This window comes from Vidua chalybeata, chromosome 14, assembly GCF_026979565.1.
Source record: "Vidua chalybeata isolate OUT-0048 chromosome 14, bVidCha1 merged haplotype, whole genome shotgun sequence".
NCBI classification, from domain to species: Eukaryota; Metazoa; Chordata; class Aves; order Passeriformes; family Viduidae; genus Vidua; species Vidua chalybeata.
The window spans coordinates 18251187-18272437 of NC_071543.1; the positions used below are offsets into that span (position 1 = coordinate 18251187).

General features: G+C 39.9%; 1 protein-coding gene across 1 annotated transcript in view; it reads left to right on the plus strand.

The window, feature by feature from the left end:
• DIAPH2 (diaphanous related formin 2) overlaps positions 1-21251 on the plus strand; it is a 175761-nt gene that overhangs the window by 10226 nt on the left and 144284 nt on the right. Inside the window, exons 2-10 of the mRNA XM_053955415.1 lie at positions 6046-6078; positions 8342-8518; positions 9379-9483; positions 13039-13059; positions 17153-17292; positions 17673-17747; positions 17828-17897; positions 18901-19037; positions 19789-19900. Of these exons, the coding sequence (XP_053811390.1) occupies positions 6046-6078; positions 8342-8518; positions 9379-9483; positions 13039-13059; positions 17153-17292; positions 17673-17747; positions 17828-17897; positions 18901-19037; positions 19789-19900 (870 nt within the window). The remainder of the gene's footprint in view (positions 1-6045; positions 6079-8341; positions 8519-9378; positions 9484-13038; positions 13060-17152; positions 17293-17672; positions 17748-17827; positions 17898-18900; positions 19038-19788; positions 19901-21251) is intronic.

The window sequence follows — 21251 nt, forward strand, 5'->3', positions numbered from 1 at the left end:
ATCAGTCCTCTCCCAACAGATGCATTCTGCCAGTTGAACTTCTCAAATGGTTTCGTAGGAAAATCCAAATGGAGTCTGACACTTATTTCAGTGTTTACTGTACCCACAAGAGCAAGAGATGTTCTACACAACCACCAGCATGCAGTGAGAAATCTTACCAAAGCTATCTCTGCATGGAACAGCAAGAGAAGTTTACAGAAGCTGAGCCTCTCCCTGTGCAGGGCTGTTGGGCTGTCCTTGCATACACTGTCATAGAGGAAGCAAATAAACTGAAATTAAAAAAAAATGTGTGCAAGTATTAGAGTGAAGAAGCTTCTCAAAGCAGTTTCTGCTTCAATTTTTAAGATAATTTCAAACCAACTCTGTCAAGTCAAGTTGCTCCTCTTGAGAGAAAACACTTAGATTACAACAAAAGATTAACTTCAGGTTCAAGGTGTGTGAGGGTAAAAACTAAGATTGCAGTTCAGTCAGAGCAAAGGTGAGTCTTGTCACGGTGAAAAGGTGTCTCTTGAGGAGGTGAGGCATAAAAGGAGGCCTGTTGCACTCCTCTTCACTGACCCACCTCAGAGCTGTGGAACAGCTCCCACTCAGTCCCAGCGGCTCCCCAGCGTGTCTGGATGAAAAGCTCAGCACCTGCACCCAGGAGGGCCAGGAGCAGGGGCCAGAGGTGAGCAGCAATTCAGTGCCCATCAAGTATTGCTATCAGAAAACCTGCTTTGTGCTGCCCCTGGGATGGAAGCAGAGAGCTCAATCCCACTGCTTGTATCTCAGCATAAAATTGAGATAAAGTCTGCACTTACTTCAGGAATTGTTTTGACATAGTTTTTCCAGTTTTACTGTTCCAGAATATTTCAAAAGCACTTCACAATGATATTATATCAAAAAAGCAAAAGTTCCCTAAAAGCTCAAAGCTCAAGTCAGCTACATTTTTGAAAAGCAGCAGAGATCAGTGCTGAGCGTGGTTCTGCTAGGCACACTTTGCAGGAGAGCAACTTGGCTCTTTCCAAAGTTGAATTTGCAAAAGTTTTAGCAGCAAACTGTTGATAGTTTGAAGTGAGGAGTGTAAAAGCTGTAGAGCATTCTGAGGAGAGACTGTTTTGCTGTAATGGAAATCATGCTGTCTCTAATGAAAAGCATGCTGCACCTCCACAAGGCACTTTTCCAAGATGCTCAAAGCAATCCTGTCTTGCAGGATCCCCAGGGAGCAGAGCAGGACCCAGGTCCTGGCTGCAGCAAGGGCTGTGTGGGGAGCTCTGAGCTGTGCAGCCGGGTTATCAACCCTGCTGCTCCTGGCTGCTGGACTGGCTGCTCTGGAGACTTGATGGGAAGTGTTTGGGTTTCAGCTGTGGCTCTGGAAAATGCCAGAACTTCCTTAATTTGCCTCTGCACTGGCAAACAGATGTTTCTGCAGCTGTCTGACCTGATCTGAGTGTCCTGCTGCCACCCTTGCCCTGTGTCTCACACCCTGCAATTTTGTTGGCTTAGATTGACATGGACCTGCAGCTTTTGGAAAAAAAAAACTTATCATTTCCTTCTGTTTTTTAAAGCTTACTTATCAATGAGCACCATTGTCTGAAACAAAGTTTTCGAAACAGTGCTGGCAATTTGAGCTTCAAATTATATATGTGTATATATATATATAAAAGTTAGTTCAGATGTCTTCCTCAACTCCTTTTGTATCTTCAGTTACAAAGCTGATGAAATTGACTGTTTGCTTACAGTGATTTTATTTTTCCAATTTCTGAATTAATTTGCTTTTTTACAATACCTCGGCCCCTGGCATTTGTGAGGGGAGTGTGATATGATCCCCATGCCTCTGGCATGTGTTCCTTTCTGTTTGGGAGCAGTGCTGAGGTATCTCCCAGCAGGTGATTAAGGATTGGTGCCCTCTGCTGTTAATGATTTTCCAGCCTGGGTGACCCTCGGGCTTTATTTAGCATGAGGAATTGTCAAACTTATTTCTGGAGCATTGCTCATTTGTGGATGGTCATTCTCCTGGGGGAAAAAGTGGAGAAATTGGGCAGAGCTGGGAGGTGGTGCCATCCTGCCCTGACTCAGGGATGCCAGCAGTTCTCCAGCTGCATTTTGGCAGCCCCTGCTTCCCTCCATGCTCTGGCTCTAGGTTAAGCTTTCATTTAAAACGTTGAATAATGCACATTCAAGGAGTTTGTGAAGCAAGCAGCTGCAAGGCAAACAAGATTTTTTCCATATGGTGTCATATAGCCCAAATGTAAATGTACAACAATAGCAACAAAACCATTGGTATTGCTCAATTCAAGTGTTTTTGAGAAAGCAGATGGATTACAACAGTCATTTCAAGGTTTTTCTGAAAGCATGGTGAATGCTCCTCGAAGTGTGAAAAATATTATGCTAAAGCAAACATTAGTAATAAAATTAGTAAAAATATAATTCACAAAATGTCAGGTATACTTCATCATGGGTAAAGATGTTGAAAGACCTAAATGGGTGTGTAGTCCTGGTTTCTGCACATCAGCTTTTATAGTTTGGATATCTTTTCACCATTTCCTAGGTGCCTTTTGAGATTTAATTGCAAAACTGAATATGTTAACAGATGGTTAAATTGTCTAATGGGAACATTATTCATTCTCTGAACTGAAGAACAGAGGTTGTAGGAGTGAGTTCTATTTTGTGACTAAGACCTCGATTCAAGGTACAGACAACTTTTTGTACTTCAAATATTAATCAGTTTGGGGTTTGTCCCTTTAAACTCCCCGGGTTCAGGTGCTCATATGGGAAGTTATTCCTTTCCTGCTTGTATGCAAATTAAAAAGCTCTTGTCCTTGAGTGGAGTTTTATTGTGACTTTTGCAGGTGTTGAAGTCGAGGTAAGTTTTAGAAAACGGCAGCATAAGCTCAGTTAAAAAACAAACAAAAAACCCAAACAAAACCACACAAAAACCCAAAACAAAATAAACCCTATAAAACATGAAAGTTGAGAGAAGGCCAAGTTTCTGGTTATTGCCCCTAGAAAATGAGCTTTGTGGGAGCAGTGGGAGCTGCTCCCTGAGCTTGCAGCCTGGCTGCAGAAATGGGTGTTCCAGCACACCACGGCTTGCCTGGGCAGTGCAGTGAAAATTGCAGTTAAGTTTAGAAGTTTCCCAGCTGATCATTGTTCACTCTGCATGTGGTGATCTGGGAGTTCCTGCTGATTTGATTTTTGTGGTGAGAGTGAGATTCCTGAGCATAACAATTAAGAACATGGCAAAGTAATACTTAAATATAATCAATCCATGTAAACGCACCTCAGTGTACAACTCATGGGTAGCTTAAGTGGTTTGGAAGTTTTTATTAAAACACAAGTTAGAAAAAGGTATAAAAAAGTAGACTTGCTGTGAGTTTTGTATTAAAAGTTGATGAAATCACCTCAAGTAATTGAATTCTGTGAATGTGACATTGTTGCTGCTGTAGCCTGCATTTTTTGCATGAGGAAGCAGTGATTCCTGCATCAGGAAATGTAGTGATCCACAAATATCTTTCTGCTGTTTTCATGTGCAAGATTTCAATTACTCTGAATATTAACTTGGCTGAGACCTTTGGAGATAAAGGAATTGTCTGGTGCAGGTGCATTAGTACATGCTATTATTGTTGTGTGCTTTACTGTCATATCTGTCTGTACTTATGAAAGTAGCCAGATACACAGAGTAAACTAAGACTGGGAAGAGTGAATAGAAAATGATATTAAGTGTTGATGGACTGGAAAGGCTGTGTTTGAAAGGGAGAAGCTTTTTTAAATCTTCTAAGTGCAGAACTAAGTCAGTCAGTAGGAAACAGTTCTTTGGTATAGCTGCTGAAGAAATTCTGTGGTTTGTGTTGATATTATAGCTAGGAGAGAGAGATGATCTAGAGCTGTCTTAAATTGTATATGTATTAATAGGTATAAATGTTAATTTGATATCCCTTATGTGCAAATGTTTCCTCAGATTTTTGTGAAGCCTTTTCCCTTGCGCTGCTCCTGCAAACAGGGCCTCAGTGTCTTTAACAAGCTAGGAAGGTATAGATTTTTCTGTCTTGTGTTGCTCTGGCTGTCTCATAGATGGCAGAAAGAATAATGCTAGAGGACTACAGAATCTACAATATCTTAAATTTCCTTCTAGGGAGGTAAACTACTTTTGGGTTATGTTCAGAAATCAGCCTGGAAGTGCGATTTCTTTGTTAGTACAAGAGATTGTCAAAATTGTGTGAGGATCTGTGGGTACAGAACTGCCTTGACTTTGCCTCCAGCTACTTGCAGTGTCTCTCCTACCTGTTAAATGTGCTGCTTATCTGGAGTGGCTGCTGGCAGCAGTGGAGCTTGTGCACCAGAAGGATATCTGGGAAGAGTGCTTGCAGGTCTGAAAAAATGCAGTGTGCTATCTTGTTTTAGTATTCTGTACTTTGCCCAGAGGAGTTTGAGTGACAAATGCAATATAAGTGTAGAGATGGGGTAGATGATCCTGTTCCAGCTTCTGGCAGAGATTGACAGTACTTAAATGAGAAGGGGAAAAAAAGTTCTCATACAAGTAGCTCCTAAAATACATATGGAGTTTCAGAACTTCTTGCTTGCTTGGCTGTCTCTTTATTAAAAACAGGGTTAGGCTTTACTTCATTTTTCTCTGTAATCTCAATTAAAAGGTTTATTTATCAGAGTGGTAAGTAGACATCTTAGTTTTGCTTTCAGAATGATAAATTCCATACTAAGTCCAGGTGAGGAGAATACAGGAGAGGTGTAAGGAGATGTGGCAGTTTGGAAGATGAAAGGTTTTTTTTGCAGATGTCTGTGCTGGATTAGGCTCAGGTGGGACTGGCTCAGAACAGCCCATCCGGTGCTGTGTCCTAGATTTGTGACCAAAACAGCACTGACAGAAAGAGCCCCGGTGCTTCAGCTTTTGCTGAACAGCCCTTCCCAGTCTCCAGGATTTCTGCTGCTTGTGAGCTCCCTCCAGGAGCAGGGTGGGTGGTCTGGAGGTGGGGACAGAGCCGGGACAGCTCATCCACAGTGACCAAAGACATTCCAAAACGCATCACGTCATGCTGGGCAGTAAAGGCAGGGCTGCAGGGTGGGGAGGGGCAGTTTCCCCCAAATCATCAGGAGCTCAGAAGCTGATGCCAAGTGATGGCTTTTTTATTTGTTTCTTTATTTTCTTTATTCCCATCACTTATTACATTGTCTTTATATCTCAACCATCAAGATTTTCTTGCTTCTGTACTTCTGATTGGCTGCATGATCCTGCTGGGAGGGAATGAGCAAGGGGCTGTGTGGGGACTGACCTGTGGGCTGGGGTCAGTCCTCTCCACTGTCCCACGGACTTCTGAATGCTTCTCAGATTCTGCCCCCCCATGAGTTCTACCTGAACCCCTATTCACGACTGCTTTGTGTCAGTTGGGCAAAGTTCATGAACCAAATGCTTCCTCAATAATGACTGTTGATATTGGTGCAACATGGGTGGCTTTTTTTTGGCCATGAATAAAAATGTAACGTTGGTGATTGTTGGCAGCAGGATTTTCCTGCTTGGGAAGAAGTGACGGGGCAAAGGGAGGGAGGGAGGGAGGGTGGTTTGTGCATCATCAGTTCAGTGACTTCAGCCAGTTCCTGTGCTGGCTGCCTGACTCAGTGGCCAGGAGCACTTGGCAGGAGGCTGCAGAAGTTGGGCACAGGAAGGTGCCCGGGCAGTGCTCAGCTCTGAGCTCAGAGCCCCGTGGCTCTGCTGATGCACTCCAGTCCAGGAGTGGGTGTTTGTTCTGGAAACCCTTTGGAGAGCCCTGCCTGCTCCTTCGTGCAGTGCTGGGGGTGCACAGCTCTGCAGGCTTCGGGTGCATCAATTCCATAGCCAGAGAGAGGGTGCAATGGGATCCAGCTTGCTTTTTCACAGAAAAAATGGACATTCCATGTCCATTTGCCTGCAGATTCTTAGAACACTTAGTGAAATTTCAAATGCTTTTTAATGTTCAATTACATGAAATAGACTCCTTTATTCTGAAGCAGTAGGTAACGCTGTCTTTTTTTTCTTTGATTTGTGTGTGTTGTTTTTTGTTTTTTTTTTAATAGAATATTCAAATAAAAACTTTGGCAGATGATGTGGTAAGGTCTTTGTAGCATCTTAATTTGCAATGGTAACTCCACGCTGCATGCTACTTTACTCAATGTTGTGGACAAAATAACATTCTTACAAGGATATTAAGCATTAGATCTCAGAAAGTTGAATGACTATTCCTAAAGATCTTAATTTGTGGCTTCAGTTGAAGAAGATTAATTATGATTTCTGTTTGGAGAGATTTTTCTGAAGCATTTGAAATACTTTAGTAATACTGTGGCTATGTTGAAACTGTTACTCAACAGCTGAAGTGTTATTTCTCTTGACCTTCTCTTTACCAGTAAATGAACTGCAGTGGCTCTTCAAAGTTGATTGCCTCATGATTCAAGTGGAACCATTTTGGGTAATAAATGTCTACTGAATGCCAAGGACCACGTGTGTATTCAGTAGCACTAACTTGATAAAGCTGAATACTTTGAAACTGGTTCCAAAGTATTTTTTTCAGAAACTTGTATCAAAATTGATTTCATTAAAATTACAGCCTTGTATTACATATATAAAATAAAGCCAGACTGGTTCTTTAGTTAATGATTGTCTGCACATCTGAAATGAGGAAATGGTGCCTGGTAATCACATAGAAGATGCCTTTGTGTCTTTCCAGTGATCTCACCAGTGCAAACTCATTGAACAAATTTGTTGTTAATAAGTTATACTTGAAACAGATGACAGTGTAGTGAAATTGGATCTTAAATGACTTTTTGTGGCTGTTGAATGGTCAATATAAAACTGCATTTGGCTAAATTCGGATGCTGCCTTTCAGGCATTGTTGTATCCTTGGCCTTTTCACCAGGTTAATTTTAGTTTCCAAAGCTGCAATTTAAAGTCTTCTAATAAGGTAAAAAACGGATTAAAGTAATGCTCTTGTTTTGTAAAAGACATTATCAGTATCCTTGTAGGTATTGTGCTTCTGTCCACAAATATTAAAATATCTAAGGAACAAGAAAACCCCCGTTCCACCCATCCCTCAAAAAAAAAAAAAAAGTTCAAAAGAAATTCAAAGGGAATGCAGCTTATCTAGGGACACTTTCCTTCAGAGATTTAAGGTAATCTCGTAGGATCTCAAAAATAACAACAAAAACAATGAACAACAAAAATGAATAAAAAGAAACAGAACAACAGAAAAATAATCTTTCTTCTCCATACTCCACAGCTCTTGCTCTAGTGTCTCCACTCTGGACTCACTAATCTAAAATGAATCAAAATTTCTGCAAGCAAAGTCTGTCTCCATCAGACATTTCACACCTCAGAGAGGTGGTTTTGTTGTAGCCAGTATAAATTTTGGTTTACATGTTTTGGTGGAGATGGCAGTGACTGCTCTGAGTGATCCTGGTAACCCTACATAAGCTGCTGTTAGATGAAAGCACATCTTCATAAGGCTGTTGAGTGCCTGAAACAAATACAGGAGTATTTGTGGATGCAAACAGTCCTTTGAGGAAAATTGCTATATGCATGATGTTCTCAAATTGAACAGATATATAAATACAGATATTAAATTTAAAAATTCAGACTTTATTCAGAAGAGAGTTCTGTGTTACACATACAACAAAAATGGCCTTATAAGGAGGGTGCTGGTTGTTTCCAATATTAACCCAGTAACTGAGCATGCTTCCAGCCCAGGAGTGGGGACTGGTGTCAGCCCTAACCCGGGAGCGCCCTGGCAGTGTCTGGCCGTGTGGTTAACCATGGGTGCCTGCTTCTCTGTAGCAACCCTTCACCTGCACTAATTCCAGGAGTTCCTCCTCAAAAACTCTTCAAGGAGTTATGAGCTATGCTTGGAGCATTAATTCCTCTACAAACTGTATTTTACTTCAGCAGGATTTTTGATAAGCCTGATGAACTTGTGAGTACCTCCTTCCCCACTCTGCCTTTTTCAGTTGTCCTCCAAAGATCTAGAGCTCTTCAGGAGAAGGAACATTGGACATTACCTTTGTGCTACCATATTTATTCACTATCAGGATAATTAGTAATGGGAGAAGATGAGCTGAAGATTTTGAAGTGCTAAGAGTTTAACCTAGCTGGTGCAATTTTGGATCAGCGAGAACTATTTAACTCCCTTCTGCATGTGACCTGTCATGAGCTTACCTTAGATGTTACTGTCTTTCTGTGCAAAGTAATCTCTGAATATTAGAGTATTTTTCCTTACAGTTCAGTTTAACTCTGCTGCTTGAATTAACTAAAAACATGTGCACTGCTGCCATGCAATTGGCTGCTTTTCTCTCCATTTCTGCTTATTTTTGAATGTCTTTGCAGCGTGACAGAATCACAAGCTTCAGAAAATCAGCTGTGAAGAAAGAGAAGCCTCTCATTCAGCATCCTATCGACTCTCAGCCTTCCATTAGTGAGATCCCACATGCCCAGGCACTTGTTGATGAGCGCTGCATGAACTTATCAGAGAAAGAAGTTATGGATCTCTTTGAAAAAATGATGGTAAGATGTGGCTATGGGGAGAACTGTCCTGTTCCACTGGGTAGCTCTGCTCTGTTCAGTGCAGCTGGGAATGTCCTTTGAAGGATTGGATAAGTGTTAATTAACTCTTGCTTGATTTGCTTGTTAAGGGATTAGTTTTTAACTTTTCCAAGTAATGGTAATTGAAGCAGACAATAGGCCTGTCTCACAGAGACTAGCAGTTCTCTGACAAGGCTGCTCACCAGCAGTGATTGCAGCAACACTGACTGCTCTTAGGTGCCAGTCTGAAATTACTTTGACTTTTAATGGCAAGCCCAGTCATGACTAGTAATGACTGCATTGTATTTAATCAGTTATTAAGTTCAAAGTGTCTTAATAGATTTAATCTAGCAGAGCATTTTGACTTTTAGGCTTGTTTTAAATACATCTGTTGGAACAGTTTATCCTCTACCCCTTCCACAAGCTACTAATCCATGTAACAACAGCCTTCTGATTAGATAGTGCAGGAATGGTGTCCACTGTGATACGATTTCACTAAAACCACAGGAACATCTCAAGAGTTGGCACTTATGCATCAACTTATGGTTTAGAATTGTTGTGCTTGTCTTCTAGTTTTACTTCTTGAGCCAAATTTCACAAATGTTAACTACCCTTGATGCAGTTTAAATTTTGGCTCAAAAACAATGAGCACTTGAGGTGACAGAATTAAATGAGGAAATTGGGTAGGGCAAAATCAAATACATGCAGATAAACTGGAAAAAGTCACTCCTGTTTGTTTGAAAATTAATCGTTTAACAAAAGTAGCTTAACAAAAGAACAAAGACTGCTAAAAATCCTGAGATTTTTTTGTTCCTGATGTGGTGTGGTCTGGTTCTTTGCAGGAAGACATGAACCTGAACGAGGAACGTAAAGCTCCTTTACGAGACAAAGACTTGAGCACAAAACGTGAGATGGTTGTCCAGTACATTTCTGCAACTGCCAAATCCGTAAGTACTCGCCCGAGGAAGGAGCTTAGCTTGGAGTCTTATGCTTTTCAAGCTTGAAACTTGAATTTTTTTTGACTGGATTTATCTAAGAGGGGTAGGAAAAAATAAATGTGTACTTACCAACGCACTTCTGAATGCTTGCAGCTGCATCTGAACAGTTAGTTTGCATTTCCCTTGCTGGGCAATGTAAAAATTTGGCCCTTTCTTGGAAACCATAAGAAATTGCAAATCCAATGATGTAGAGTCAGGGATGGAACCTGAGCATATTTCTGTGCAATTCACCTTAAGAATTTTCGGTACCCAAAGTTTCTTTGTGGTTTCAGTAGTGATGTATGTGCTAGACTCCTTTAGTGAAAGGATGGTCTTAAAACCAGTTCCAAATGACATTTTAAATAGAAAAAATGTTTTTACTTTTCATTGATATTGATTATTCTTTGTAATTTAATTGATTGATTAACCCTTCATGCAGAATTTTTGAAGTCTGTCTTCTTTGGGGTGCAAGAAGTGTGAGGAAATTACTGGCTACCCCAACATTTTTGGGGTGGAGAAATAAAATTTCAAGTAGTGAAAGCACTTTATTTTCTGCAGTTGGACTGTTCACACTAACTAGTTATAAAATACACCAGCAATGCTTTGTGTGTGTTAAAAGTTTTGACTATGGCAAATATAGAACTAAGTAAAGATTGTGTTGGTGTCTGCCTAAGGAATCTTTAAGCATGAACTGCAAGCAGTACAGTTGACTTGTCCCTTGTTAACCTTGAAAATCAGCTCTGCAGAGTTCAATTTCAAAAATTAAGATGACAATGACATGCAATTATTATGCAAATGCCTTGCCTGAAACATTATAAACTTCAGTGAGGAGAAGTTTGTGTTCTAATGGTGATGAAAGGGTAATGAAAATGGTGATTTAAGTTCTGAGAGGAGTGATGTTCCTGCATGAGTTCATCTTAAACAAAATCCAGAGTCCTTTAGTGTGTGCTGGAAGGAATCCAGTGCTTTAAGCATGGTCCAACTAAATGTACAAATTACTGGAGGATTATTCAAGCTTATGCAGTGAATGTTATGAACTATGAACTAGACTGTCTTTGGGAACTGTTAATTATGCTTTGTGAGGTTTTTATCTTCACTTGATGATCAATATTAAATCTGGAATTTTTTTAGTATGCAAAAATACTTCAGTGAAGCAGCAGAAAGTGGAAGTAGAAATGGAAACATTTGCATTTTTTCCCAAAAAGCAGTTGATCAATGGTGATGTCTCTGATGTACACTGCAATTGAAATGTAGCTGCCTCAAGCCCCAGAACTGTGCAGCTGAGGAAGGAAAGCATGGCTACCATTGCATGGCTCACTGCTGAAATTTTAATGCATTGCATTGCTCCCCATGTGTGCTGCAGCATGGGAAGCTTAACAGAACTGGGAAGACATTTGTCTAAATGTACTAATAATTTAAAACCAAGTCACCCTAAAAGGTCCTCGTGCATGAATGTGCACTTGGGGCTTAAGTCAGCACCAGTGTGGATGTTTTACACATTGCAAAGTGTTTTTCCTCTAGGAAGAACAACTCATATTAAAGTTTGTGTGCTTCAGTACGTCCTCCTTGCAATTGAATCACAGCATTTGAATGGAATCTTTCAGAAATACACATTATCTTTCTGTAGTGTTATCCTAATTTAACTTTTAAATAGCTAGCATCTTGATTGTTAAGAAAAAAAATTAAAATACAGAGGTTAAAATTAAAATGTTGATTGGGATCTTACGGTGGCGCCAATCCTCATTTTCACTTGTAATTTCATCTTCTGTTCAGTGCAACTACTGTTCTGCTCAATGAATTCAAGCCCTAGTCAATCTTACTGCATCATGAATTGCCAAACTTTCCTTTCTTCACTATTGTCTTCCATGAAAATGCTGGTTGCATTCAAAATGATCTGTCTTTAGATTTTCTACCTTTTTCTTTTGTCACGGATAATTATCTGTCTTCCTTTTTTCCATTGAAAATTGGACCTTCTGCTTAGAGCTCACAAAACACATTTAACAGTTGATGTGACTTTTCTTGCAGTTCATTTCATGTTTGTTTTAATTAGGCTTTTGAGCTCCCTCCCTTCATGTGAAAATATCACTCTCATTTGCTGATATTGTCTTAACCAAATTATTTTAAATTTGGTGCTTCATTTTCTCTGCCTGTGTGCTGTCTGCAGCATGTTGACCATGCTTTTCTGAAACACTTGTCTTCAGAGCTCTGAGAAATGAACTTTGGGTTTCACTGGGTGAAGAAAATTTTCCTTGGGTATGAGGACGTGTAGAAGCTGATGAGCTGGATGCTTTCATGGGAAGTGATTTTCTGTGCTTCTCATTCCTTCTCTCACTTGAAGAGAAAGATTGTTGGCCATGGAAATTATACCTGAGAACTGGTGGAGGATTGAAATTCCATTTCAGAACTGAACCCAGTGACATTTTGTGCTGTACTGAATAGTTGAACATGGGTGAGAGGACAAGATAGTCAATTAGGAGAAGAGATTGTCTGGTGATGGCAATCCCTTCTTGTGCTTCTAGAGGAAGCCTCTTCAGGAAGAGAAGTGTTGATTGTGAAAGACTTGCAGGGACTTTTGTTTCTGAAAGAGTTCCTAAAGGAAAAATGGAAAAGAGTAGAAAATGAAGCAGGTAGAGGCTGAGCAGAGACAGTCACATTGAGATCTCAGAACCAAAGCAGCTGGTGATCAGATAGAAGGGGTTATGCAAGGAACTGGCTGCTGTCAGCTTGCAGCAGGTGAGCTGAGCAGGAGAGGCTGGAGCAGATGTCCCTGCTCCTGGTGTTCCCCGGGCGTGGGCATTTGTGCAGGGTGACAGAACAGGGCACAGATGTGCTGCCTGCCTGCATTTTCCTCTGGGGAAAGTCACCTTTTTGTTCATGAATACAGAGAGATGCTGTTCCATGGTAAAGAGAAGATGGCATTCTGAAAATCACTGTTTAATTATCCATGTAATTAAAAGCATCCATACCGAGCAGTTGAATAAAAATGTCATGTGAGATTTTCTGAAATGCAAGTTGGAGTTATAACTGTAGGCTATGTTTTTGGTTACAAAAACTTAATTAAATTCAGTGGTGACATCATCTAAACAGATCAAAAGCTCCATAATAAAAGCAGTTGTTACACACAGAAAGAAGTCAGTATGCCATTAGTGTGTTCTCAGTGTCATATGTAAAGTATCTGACCTGATAATTTTAACAAATGGCATATTTAATCTTTCAAGATGTAGCTGTCAAGACAGGTATTTAGTTATTTGTAGGTAAATGTGTCAAATACTGAAGATTCAGCAGCAAAACATAAGAATTTGAAACAGTTGCTCCTGCTGTAGAGCTGCTGTTTCCCTGTCAGAGAAGCTCTAAACAGGTTGATAAAGTAATAAAAGAATGTATCTACTACTACTGATTAAACACTGTGTGTGTTTAAAAAATGTGTGTGCAACTACATCCTACTAAGTACTGTGCTGTGTTTATTTATGTATTATTGTTATCTTTTTTACACAATAACCTCTCTTGGCTGACCACTGCATGCAGATAGTCGGAAGTAAAGTTCCGGTGAGTACGAACACGAGAGTTTTGTTTTCTCTTCTGAACTCCTCTTTAAAGAGATTAGGCTGGAATATTTTGGACTTTTATCTGGGTTTTAAAAGTTCAGTGGGCACAACTGAATCCTTGTTTTATCAAAATAATTGTCAACCACCTCTTGTCATGTTTATCTTACCAGTATGAGATCATTGCTTACACTTTTGAGGGATTTCTTCAAGTTTTCAGGAGTCTATTTCCAAATTCAACCTCACTGAGCTCATCTCTTCATTGTGAGCAACAAATATAATTTAAGCTTGTCTTCTATTGAAGGCAGGCACTTGACATTTTCAATTGACAATATTTGGCTTACTTCATTCTGTTTAGATGTGGAATTTTTTATGTTCTAATTGTTATTATTCATAGCTTGTCTTGGAAATGCCAAGTTCAGCAGATCAATGTGAACAAAAGATTAATTTAGAGGATTCAGGAGGTCAATATGTTTAAGATGAGATCACTGAGAGCATAACTTTTATTAAGGACTCATCTACATTTTATGTTGTTTTGATTGAATTCAAATATTATAGACAAATATTTGGGATTTAATTTGTTGGAGTGAGTTCAGCAAGTTTATATTTCCTAGTAAATAGGTTTTTTTGGGGAATAATTACATATGGATTTTAAATAGCGATTGAAAACAAAAATGTTCTTTTAAATTATGGATGGACTTTATTTTTATTGCAGCCAAAACAGGTTTTTCAGGTACAGCAAGGCTTTCTACTTAGGTCGTATTCAGTAATTAAATTCCATAGTAGAAATAATAGAGAACAATCTGTGACTTAAAACTGTCTAATCATCACCTCAGATGTGGTTAAGTTTTTCTCCTACACACACTATTCTTGTATTTTTTTCTCTTGGCTTTGTTTTATTCAGAGTGGCCTTTAAAGAGACTTTTATGTTCATCAGTACTTTTTAGTTTTATGCACACTATTGGTTCTTCCCCTAATTGAGGAAAATATCTTCATTGTGCTTATGTATTTAAAAGTATTCGATTTTTCAGGTTACAAATTATTAATTTTCCAGTTCAGTGTGTTAAAACCAGTTTCAAATAATCCCTGCTGCTGTGTAATTTCCTTTTGGTGTGAATTAGCCTGAACAGCTGCTTTGTGAAGAGGTTATTTTATAAAGCAAGCTGATATTCCCACAATGGGTAGGGGAGGAATTCTAAAATGTTTTCTTCCCCATGCCTTTGAGTTCAGGGTCTGATAGAAAGCAAGAACAGCTCTGCATTGACAGCATGTTTTTGTGCAAATAACTTGCTAAATACTAAAATAAGAAATGCTGTGCCTGGAGTATGGCTTCTGCATATTATTGCTTATCGAGCGCTTGCACCTCCGTGTGCTTCTTCCCAGATTCATCCTTTAGGAGCTGTTTCCTTGAGGATTTACAGATCCACTGTGATCAGGGAGGAGAGGGATTTTGGGATGTTCCTGGTAGTGCTGTTGGGTTCTAGAGATGGCAGAGAAGAGATTTCTCTGTTCATGGGAACTCAGGAGCTTGAACTTACTGGAATTTGCCATGGGATCCTCAGCACTGGTGGCACTGCTGTGTGGTGCAGGCTCTCGTTTGAGTTGGCATCAGTGAACCATTCTCTGCCTTAATTGTAACACTGAAGGTGACCAGTCATGAAGGGATTTCTAAGATTTTCATTCTTAAGCATTGGTTTTATCTCTGAACATTCTGATGTGGGGTCCAACCCTCTTCAGTTTCTTTCTTCTTCACTTTTGCTTCCATCTTTATTAGGTGTTCTCCTGTAAAACATTTTTCACTGAGACCTTACACCGCAAAGTAAATGAGAAATGTTTGTATTAAAATCTGATCCATATAAAGGCATAGAAATTCTTAGAAATAGTATTCCAATCAAACTCTCTTTGAATAGGGAAATAAAAGAAGTAGCACCTGGTTCAGCATTCGAGTTAGCATGGCTTGAGGTGAGAGTGGATTGAGACTGAGACATTGATTGCAGGGAATAACAAAAAGTAATCCTGGTAAGATGAAAACTCTCTGAAAGATTTCAAGAATGGATTTTTATGAGCTGTCTTGAGCGACCGTCCATTTTGAAGAGGGAGGAAAATAAGGAAGAGGACTTGGTTCCTTATTGCTGTGCAGTTAAAGGTGCCTTTTCAAAGAACCAGTGAAGAAATGTGCCTGTCCTGCAAGCCATGGGAAGGAGCCTTAGCAGAGCATGCTGCCAGTTCTTCTGTTGATCTGTTTTTGTGGGAGTCATGGGTCTTCTGAAAATAAGGAACTGGGCAGAGCAGAGGTGCTTCACCAATGGCCTGGATAGCACAGAAAGAAGAGGCAGGAAGATCCCACCTTGGTTTAAATATGAAGCAAAGAATAGCAAAGACTTGAGGTTGTCCCAGTGTGACCTGGAGCCTCCTGTGGAGCTTGCAGCAGACTGCAGTGGAAGGACAAATTCATCTCTTGGGAGAAGCCACTGTCTTGCATTCTAGAGTGCTGTTCAGGGTCTAGCTTAACAGGCAATGGCATTGACTGAAGCTGCCATTGTCTCATCCCTGTACATTTGGTGGCTTTCAGCAGCATTTCTGTTCTCGTCTTTTGCCATTTGGGGAATGGCTGAAATGACAAAATAAGTGCCCAGTTAGATCTGTACTGTGTAGATGATGTGCATTAGTTACACATAAAATCTTTTCTGGTTCCCATCCATCCAATGGGTAGGATAAAGCTGTTTCTTTTTCCTAGTTCTTTACCTTATGGTCCTTCAGAGTGATGATTTTTCTGAATTTTGATGATTTTTGATGTATTAATCTGATTTCCAATCAGCTCCTACTCCTATAAATATAACCTCACCCATTTATTCCTTTTTCTTCCAGTGGAAGAGCATCTCTTTGTTTAGGCTGTCGATGGTGACTGATTCTAGTCCCTTTATATCCTTCTTACTCATCTTTGCCTTGCTCCTTTGATGTGATGCCCAGCTGAAGGTGCTTTGCATGTCAGCAAGGAACATCTTCAAAGCTGACACAGTGCAGAGAACCCTGTTGTCTCACTGCTGTCACAGTCTGTCCTGGTTTTGTTCTGAATCTGAAAGTATATTGTGAACTCAGTTCTGGTTTGTGCCTTCAATCTGGCTAGGTCAGAGTCATTAACTTAAATTTAGCCAAGTCATTTTGTCAACAGCCATACTTCGTGTATTTTTGGAAAATGACTGGTAAGAATTTGAAGAGAGCAAACCAGAAGCTTCATAAGAGATGGAGCTTAGTGAAAAAGAGACAATTGGAATATCTGTGGTGGAAGTGATACAATTAAAACCAAATGGATATAAATCCTCTTCTAGGGCAGGCACTTGATACTGCCTCTACACCCTGACATCTTTATCAGGTTCTCTTCAACAAACCCTTCAGAGCTAAGGAGCTTTAGGAGCTGCAAATGAATCAAAGCCACTCTTCTGAGATAAGCCTGCTGCAACTTGTCAGAGCCGTACAAAAGATTAGTTGCACCTTTTGGAAAAATGTTTTGTCTTGTTCAAGAGTTTGGACACTATAGCTCTAAAAGCTCATATTCAGGTATTTAATAGTGAAATACTGTGTAAGTAGTTATTCTTCTCTAGTCGCACTTCAGCAGGAGGGAGCTCTTTGTCAAATCTCCTGTATGATTTTTTTTGCAGCAAACAAGATCCTCTAGAGATCTCTATTAGGGGTCAAACATGAGCTGTGGTACAGCAAAAAAATCGGCTCAGGAAGTTGCATGAACTGGGTTTTTTGTATGTCTCTATGATTATTTCCAATACAGTGTTGTGAAGTAGATGTACAATATACTCATTAAATATGTTAATACAGCTGAATGATGGAATTAAATTTTAATATTTAATTTGTAGTACATGGATTTTTACTCAAAGAAGTGAAAAAGATTCCAGCAAAAATAGTTATTTATCCTTGTAATTTAAAAGCAAAAATATTAAACACTGAAGACAAATCAAAATCAAGTCAGCTGTCTTGAATGTACTGTGATTTGGAAATTCATATGGAAATACTAGTCTTCTGTTTTATCATCTAAACGCTGTTAATCACTAGAACACTGAGCAGCATTCTGCCTTCTGTGCTAGGGGGGACTAAAAAACAGCAAGCACGAATGTACCCTGTCCTCACAAGAATATATCCACGAACTGCGCTCTGGAATTTCAGATGAAAAACTTCTTAATTGCCTGGAGTCCTTGAGAGTGTCTCTCACCAGCAACCCAGTCAGGTAAGCAGAGCAATTTCTGCAGTGGTTTTCATCATGCTGTTTTTGCTAAGCAGGAGAGTTGTGGGCTTTGGGGTTTTTTTTGAAACCAGATTAATTATGCTAATGCTTGTTGACAGGAGAGCAGTGCTCTTAGCACCTTGGATCAGGATAAGTGAAATGTTTGTAGCTGTCTGCAGTATCTCCTCACCTTTCACTGTGGCTTTCAGCAATTTGTACTTGTTGGAACTGTTTGCCTTCGTGGCTGGTCAGATCTTTTGAGAAGTGAGACCAAAAGTGGAGCCTGTGAAGGGATGCACAAGCAGTAATGGAGAAACAGCTTTGCAAGTTCTGCATTTGATTGAGAAATAATTGAAAGTATTTTTCTTCGGGTTTTTTTCCAGCTGGGTTAACAATTTTGGACATGAAGGTCTTGGGCTTCTGTTGGATGCATTGGAAAAGCTTCTGGACAAGAAACAGTAAGGACTGGATCATTTGAAGGGAGGGATGGGGAGGTTGTGAAGATTTTCCTTATGTGATTTTCCTCTTTCCTTTCAAGGCAAGAAAGTATTGATAAGAAGAATCAACATAAACTTATCCAGTGCCTCAAAGCATTTATGAACAATAAAGTAAGTATTATTTTAAATTCACAGACTTCTGTCATGTTTGGGTTTGAGTTCAACATGTATATAGCATGGTAAATGTTGGAGAGGGAAGGAAAGCTCGTATATCCAGTGTTTAACTCTTTGGAAATGCAGGTCTTAAACTAAGTGTAACTTCTGTTGAGAGTCTCCTTTCTGCATTTTTTCTTAGTTTTGTTAAATATTACTGATTTGTGGAAGTAAAATATTTGATAAAGAGAGGATGATAGTATAAATTTAAGGTGAATTTGGAAATTAATTACTTGGAAATTGAAAAAAAAATAGCTTTCCAAATTCAGATTTCAATACAGGATTGTAATTTTCACCTGATTTAAATTGAGTAATATTTGATATCTTTTTAGCTGCAGTTCTTAAGTTAGCAGGTAATGGGTAAAGGGTTAGGTTAAGTTGGATCTGATTTGTTTCTAACAGTTTTATCAGGTTTACAGAGTATGAGTACCTTCTAAAAGCTGATATGTGAGACTTTGCTTTATTCATAGCAAAATCTGAAGTCTTATATTTATGTATCCTCCTCAGCAAGTAAAACTGCATACAAGTTACTTGTGATTAACTTCTGCACATTTAGTAAAATCTCACAGAAGAGCTTGTCCAATGAAGTGGAAGAAAAGCAGATTTTTTCATACTTCTGAGGTGTTTCAGATATAGACAGAAAGTAAAACCTGGCTTGTCTTTTGGTGGGTACTGATTTTCCAAGGTCCTGGTGTCCTGCTGAGGAGCTGAATCTCTGTCTGTCAGGAGAAAGCCTCCAGTGCACGACTGGGGCCCCTGACCTGCGTCCCCAAGCAGTGATGGCCTGGGCTTTTGGTGGGCTTTTGGTGGGCTTTTGGTGGGCTTTTGGTGGGCTTTTGGTGGAGTGCTGCCAAACCCCTCTGGGAGGGAGGGGTTGGGAGAATCCCTCAGGATCCTACATTGGTGATGAGTTCCCAAGGCAAGCACAGCCTTTTCACCATGAGCTTTTTGTTTCTCCCAGTACGGTTTGCAAAGGATTCTAGGAGATGAAAGGAGCCTCTTGCTGTTGTCAAGAGCAATTGATCCAAAGCAACCACACATGATGACTGAGACAGTGAAAATCCTTTCTGCTCTCTGCATTGTTGGAGAGGAAAACATGTGAGTGAGATATTGAAGCTTTTATTTGTGCTTGTGAGTTGTTAATTTGGACACAGGTGAGAAAAGTTGTCAGTGAAACAAATGTAGCCTGTTAAGTCTTTAATAATGTGGTTTAAAATTAAAGATGCTTCACCTGTTGTGTTACCTTAATTCAGTATTAAATCAGAGAAAAGCAAATGAGCAGAGACCTGCACACTGTGGAAGGTGTGAAAGGACAAATCACCTCTCTACCACAGGAACAGGAGTTTACATTTACAGCTGGGCTTTGGAACAGTTCCACTCAATTATTTAGCACTTGCCCACGAGATTTTTAAAACAAAGATGATCACTTGGCATATGTTTCCTGTAAATTCACCACAGTGTTTATGTTGTGAAGGTTAGAATGGGCAAACTTCAAGTCTTCTCTGCAATAAGTAGATTAAAACATTCTGATTTCTGAAAGGACAATTTATTAGAATTTCCAGATGCTGAACATGCCAACTGTTATCAAGTGCACAGTCTTGCAAAGGGAGGGGTTTTTAGCCCTCATTGGTTGTTTCATTGCTGAAATAATAATATAGAGATTTAGTCACCCCTTCTTTCTTATTTCAGCATTAATCTTGTAGACATTTATAACACTTGGTTCTTGGATTGTTTTCAACTCTCTGTAGATAAATGCATTTAAACTCTGTCAGTGCACTAAGCCTTGAGTATGTTTAAAGTGAGCAAGCTGGCTGTGCTCTGCTCTCTTGACACTTTGTCTTTCTCTTAGCCTGGACAAGCTTTTAGGTGCTATAACCACAGCTGCTGAGAGGCACAGCAGGGAGGAGCGTTTCTCCCAGATTGTGGAAGGCCTGGAGAACCACGAGTTCATCCAGCTGCAGGTGAGTTTGTCTTTGTGTGCTTCAGCTGAAGGGCTGAACACTGTGTATGGCTTGGTGATCTTTAATTCACACACATCTTTTAGTGCTATTAATCAGTAAAACAGGAGAAATAAATACCAGTGGCCTCCTGGTACTAGATTTTCTACTTGTTAGTGGTGGGAGGCCAAGGAACTCACTTCCTGTCCTAAAAATAGGATTAAGAAATCTCCTAGTAAAGAGAGCAATTAGTGATATTTCTTTCCTTGGATGTCAGGTGTAATGTTCAGGTAATACATCTGGTCCTAGTGCTGGTACTTCAGGCAGCAGTACCTGTGGCCTCTTAAATATTCAGATATATGCTAATTATGGCAGGTGTGGCATGGGGTGTGCCCATTTTTGGCAGGGCTCCTTTTGGGATGAGTGAAGTGCAGCAGGATATTATTGGTACTTTTGTCACTCTGTGTGTGTGTTCAACGTGTGCCTCTCACCAGCCACTAGTGCCTCTCTGAGGGTAACCTAGTGAGCTTTCAAAATTATTTTTATAAAATAATAAAATAATCTGTGCCAGTGGTTTTTACTGTCATGACTTAGATCATGTTCATTGCTGCTTATGTGTCCTTGGATAGAGGTTTTTGTGCTCTGTGGGCACCAGGTTGGTGTTAAGATGTAAGCTTTTTTTGGTTGGGATTGGTTGGGTTTTTTTGGTACTGCCATTTTTGCATAGAGGCCAAATGGCTGAATAGCCTAATAAAGGATGACTTTGACTTATGACCTTCTCATTATACAGTGGTCATGCACATTTTGTACTGAAATTTATTTTTCAGCTACCTTGGCTGAAAGACATGGAAAAATACAGGCAGGGCAGGTATCCTTGGGATGCCTTTTTCCAGTCTTGGCTCAAGTACACATCAGCTGTAGCTGCCTTAATGCTGTGTTTACCATCAGCACCTCTGGTTTCGGGGCTCATGAGCTAATGATGGCCAATAAGTTTCTATAAACGACATTCTAATCTTAATTGTGCTATCACTGAAGAATTCATTCTGGAGTTGTCTCCCACTCCATGACCTTGTTGATTTAAGGCAAACAGCCACCACCCCCCACTCCTGCCAGCCTCCCCCTCCCAGAGCTCACTGGTACCTCAGCAAAGGCACAATTGCAAGACTCATTACCTTGGTTCTGACAAAATCCTTCTTTGCTGGGAATGTATTAGCACAAGCCATTAAGGCAGAGTCTCTCTGGCAGAAGCAATCAGAGCAGATGGCACCTCTTCTCTCTATTAATTTCAGATTGGACATGTGCTTTGGCTTGTTAAGTCATGTCATAGTAGTAAAATAACAAGAATCATTCAAGCAAGCATGATGATACTGCATTA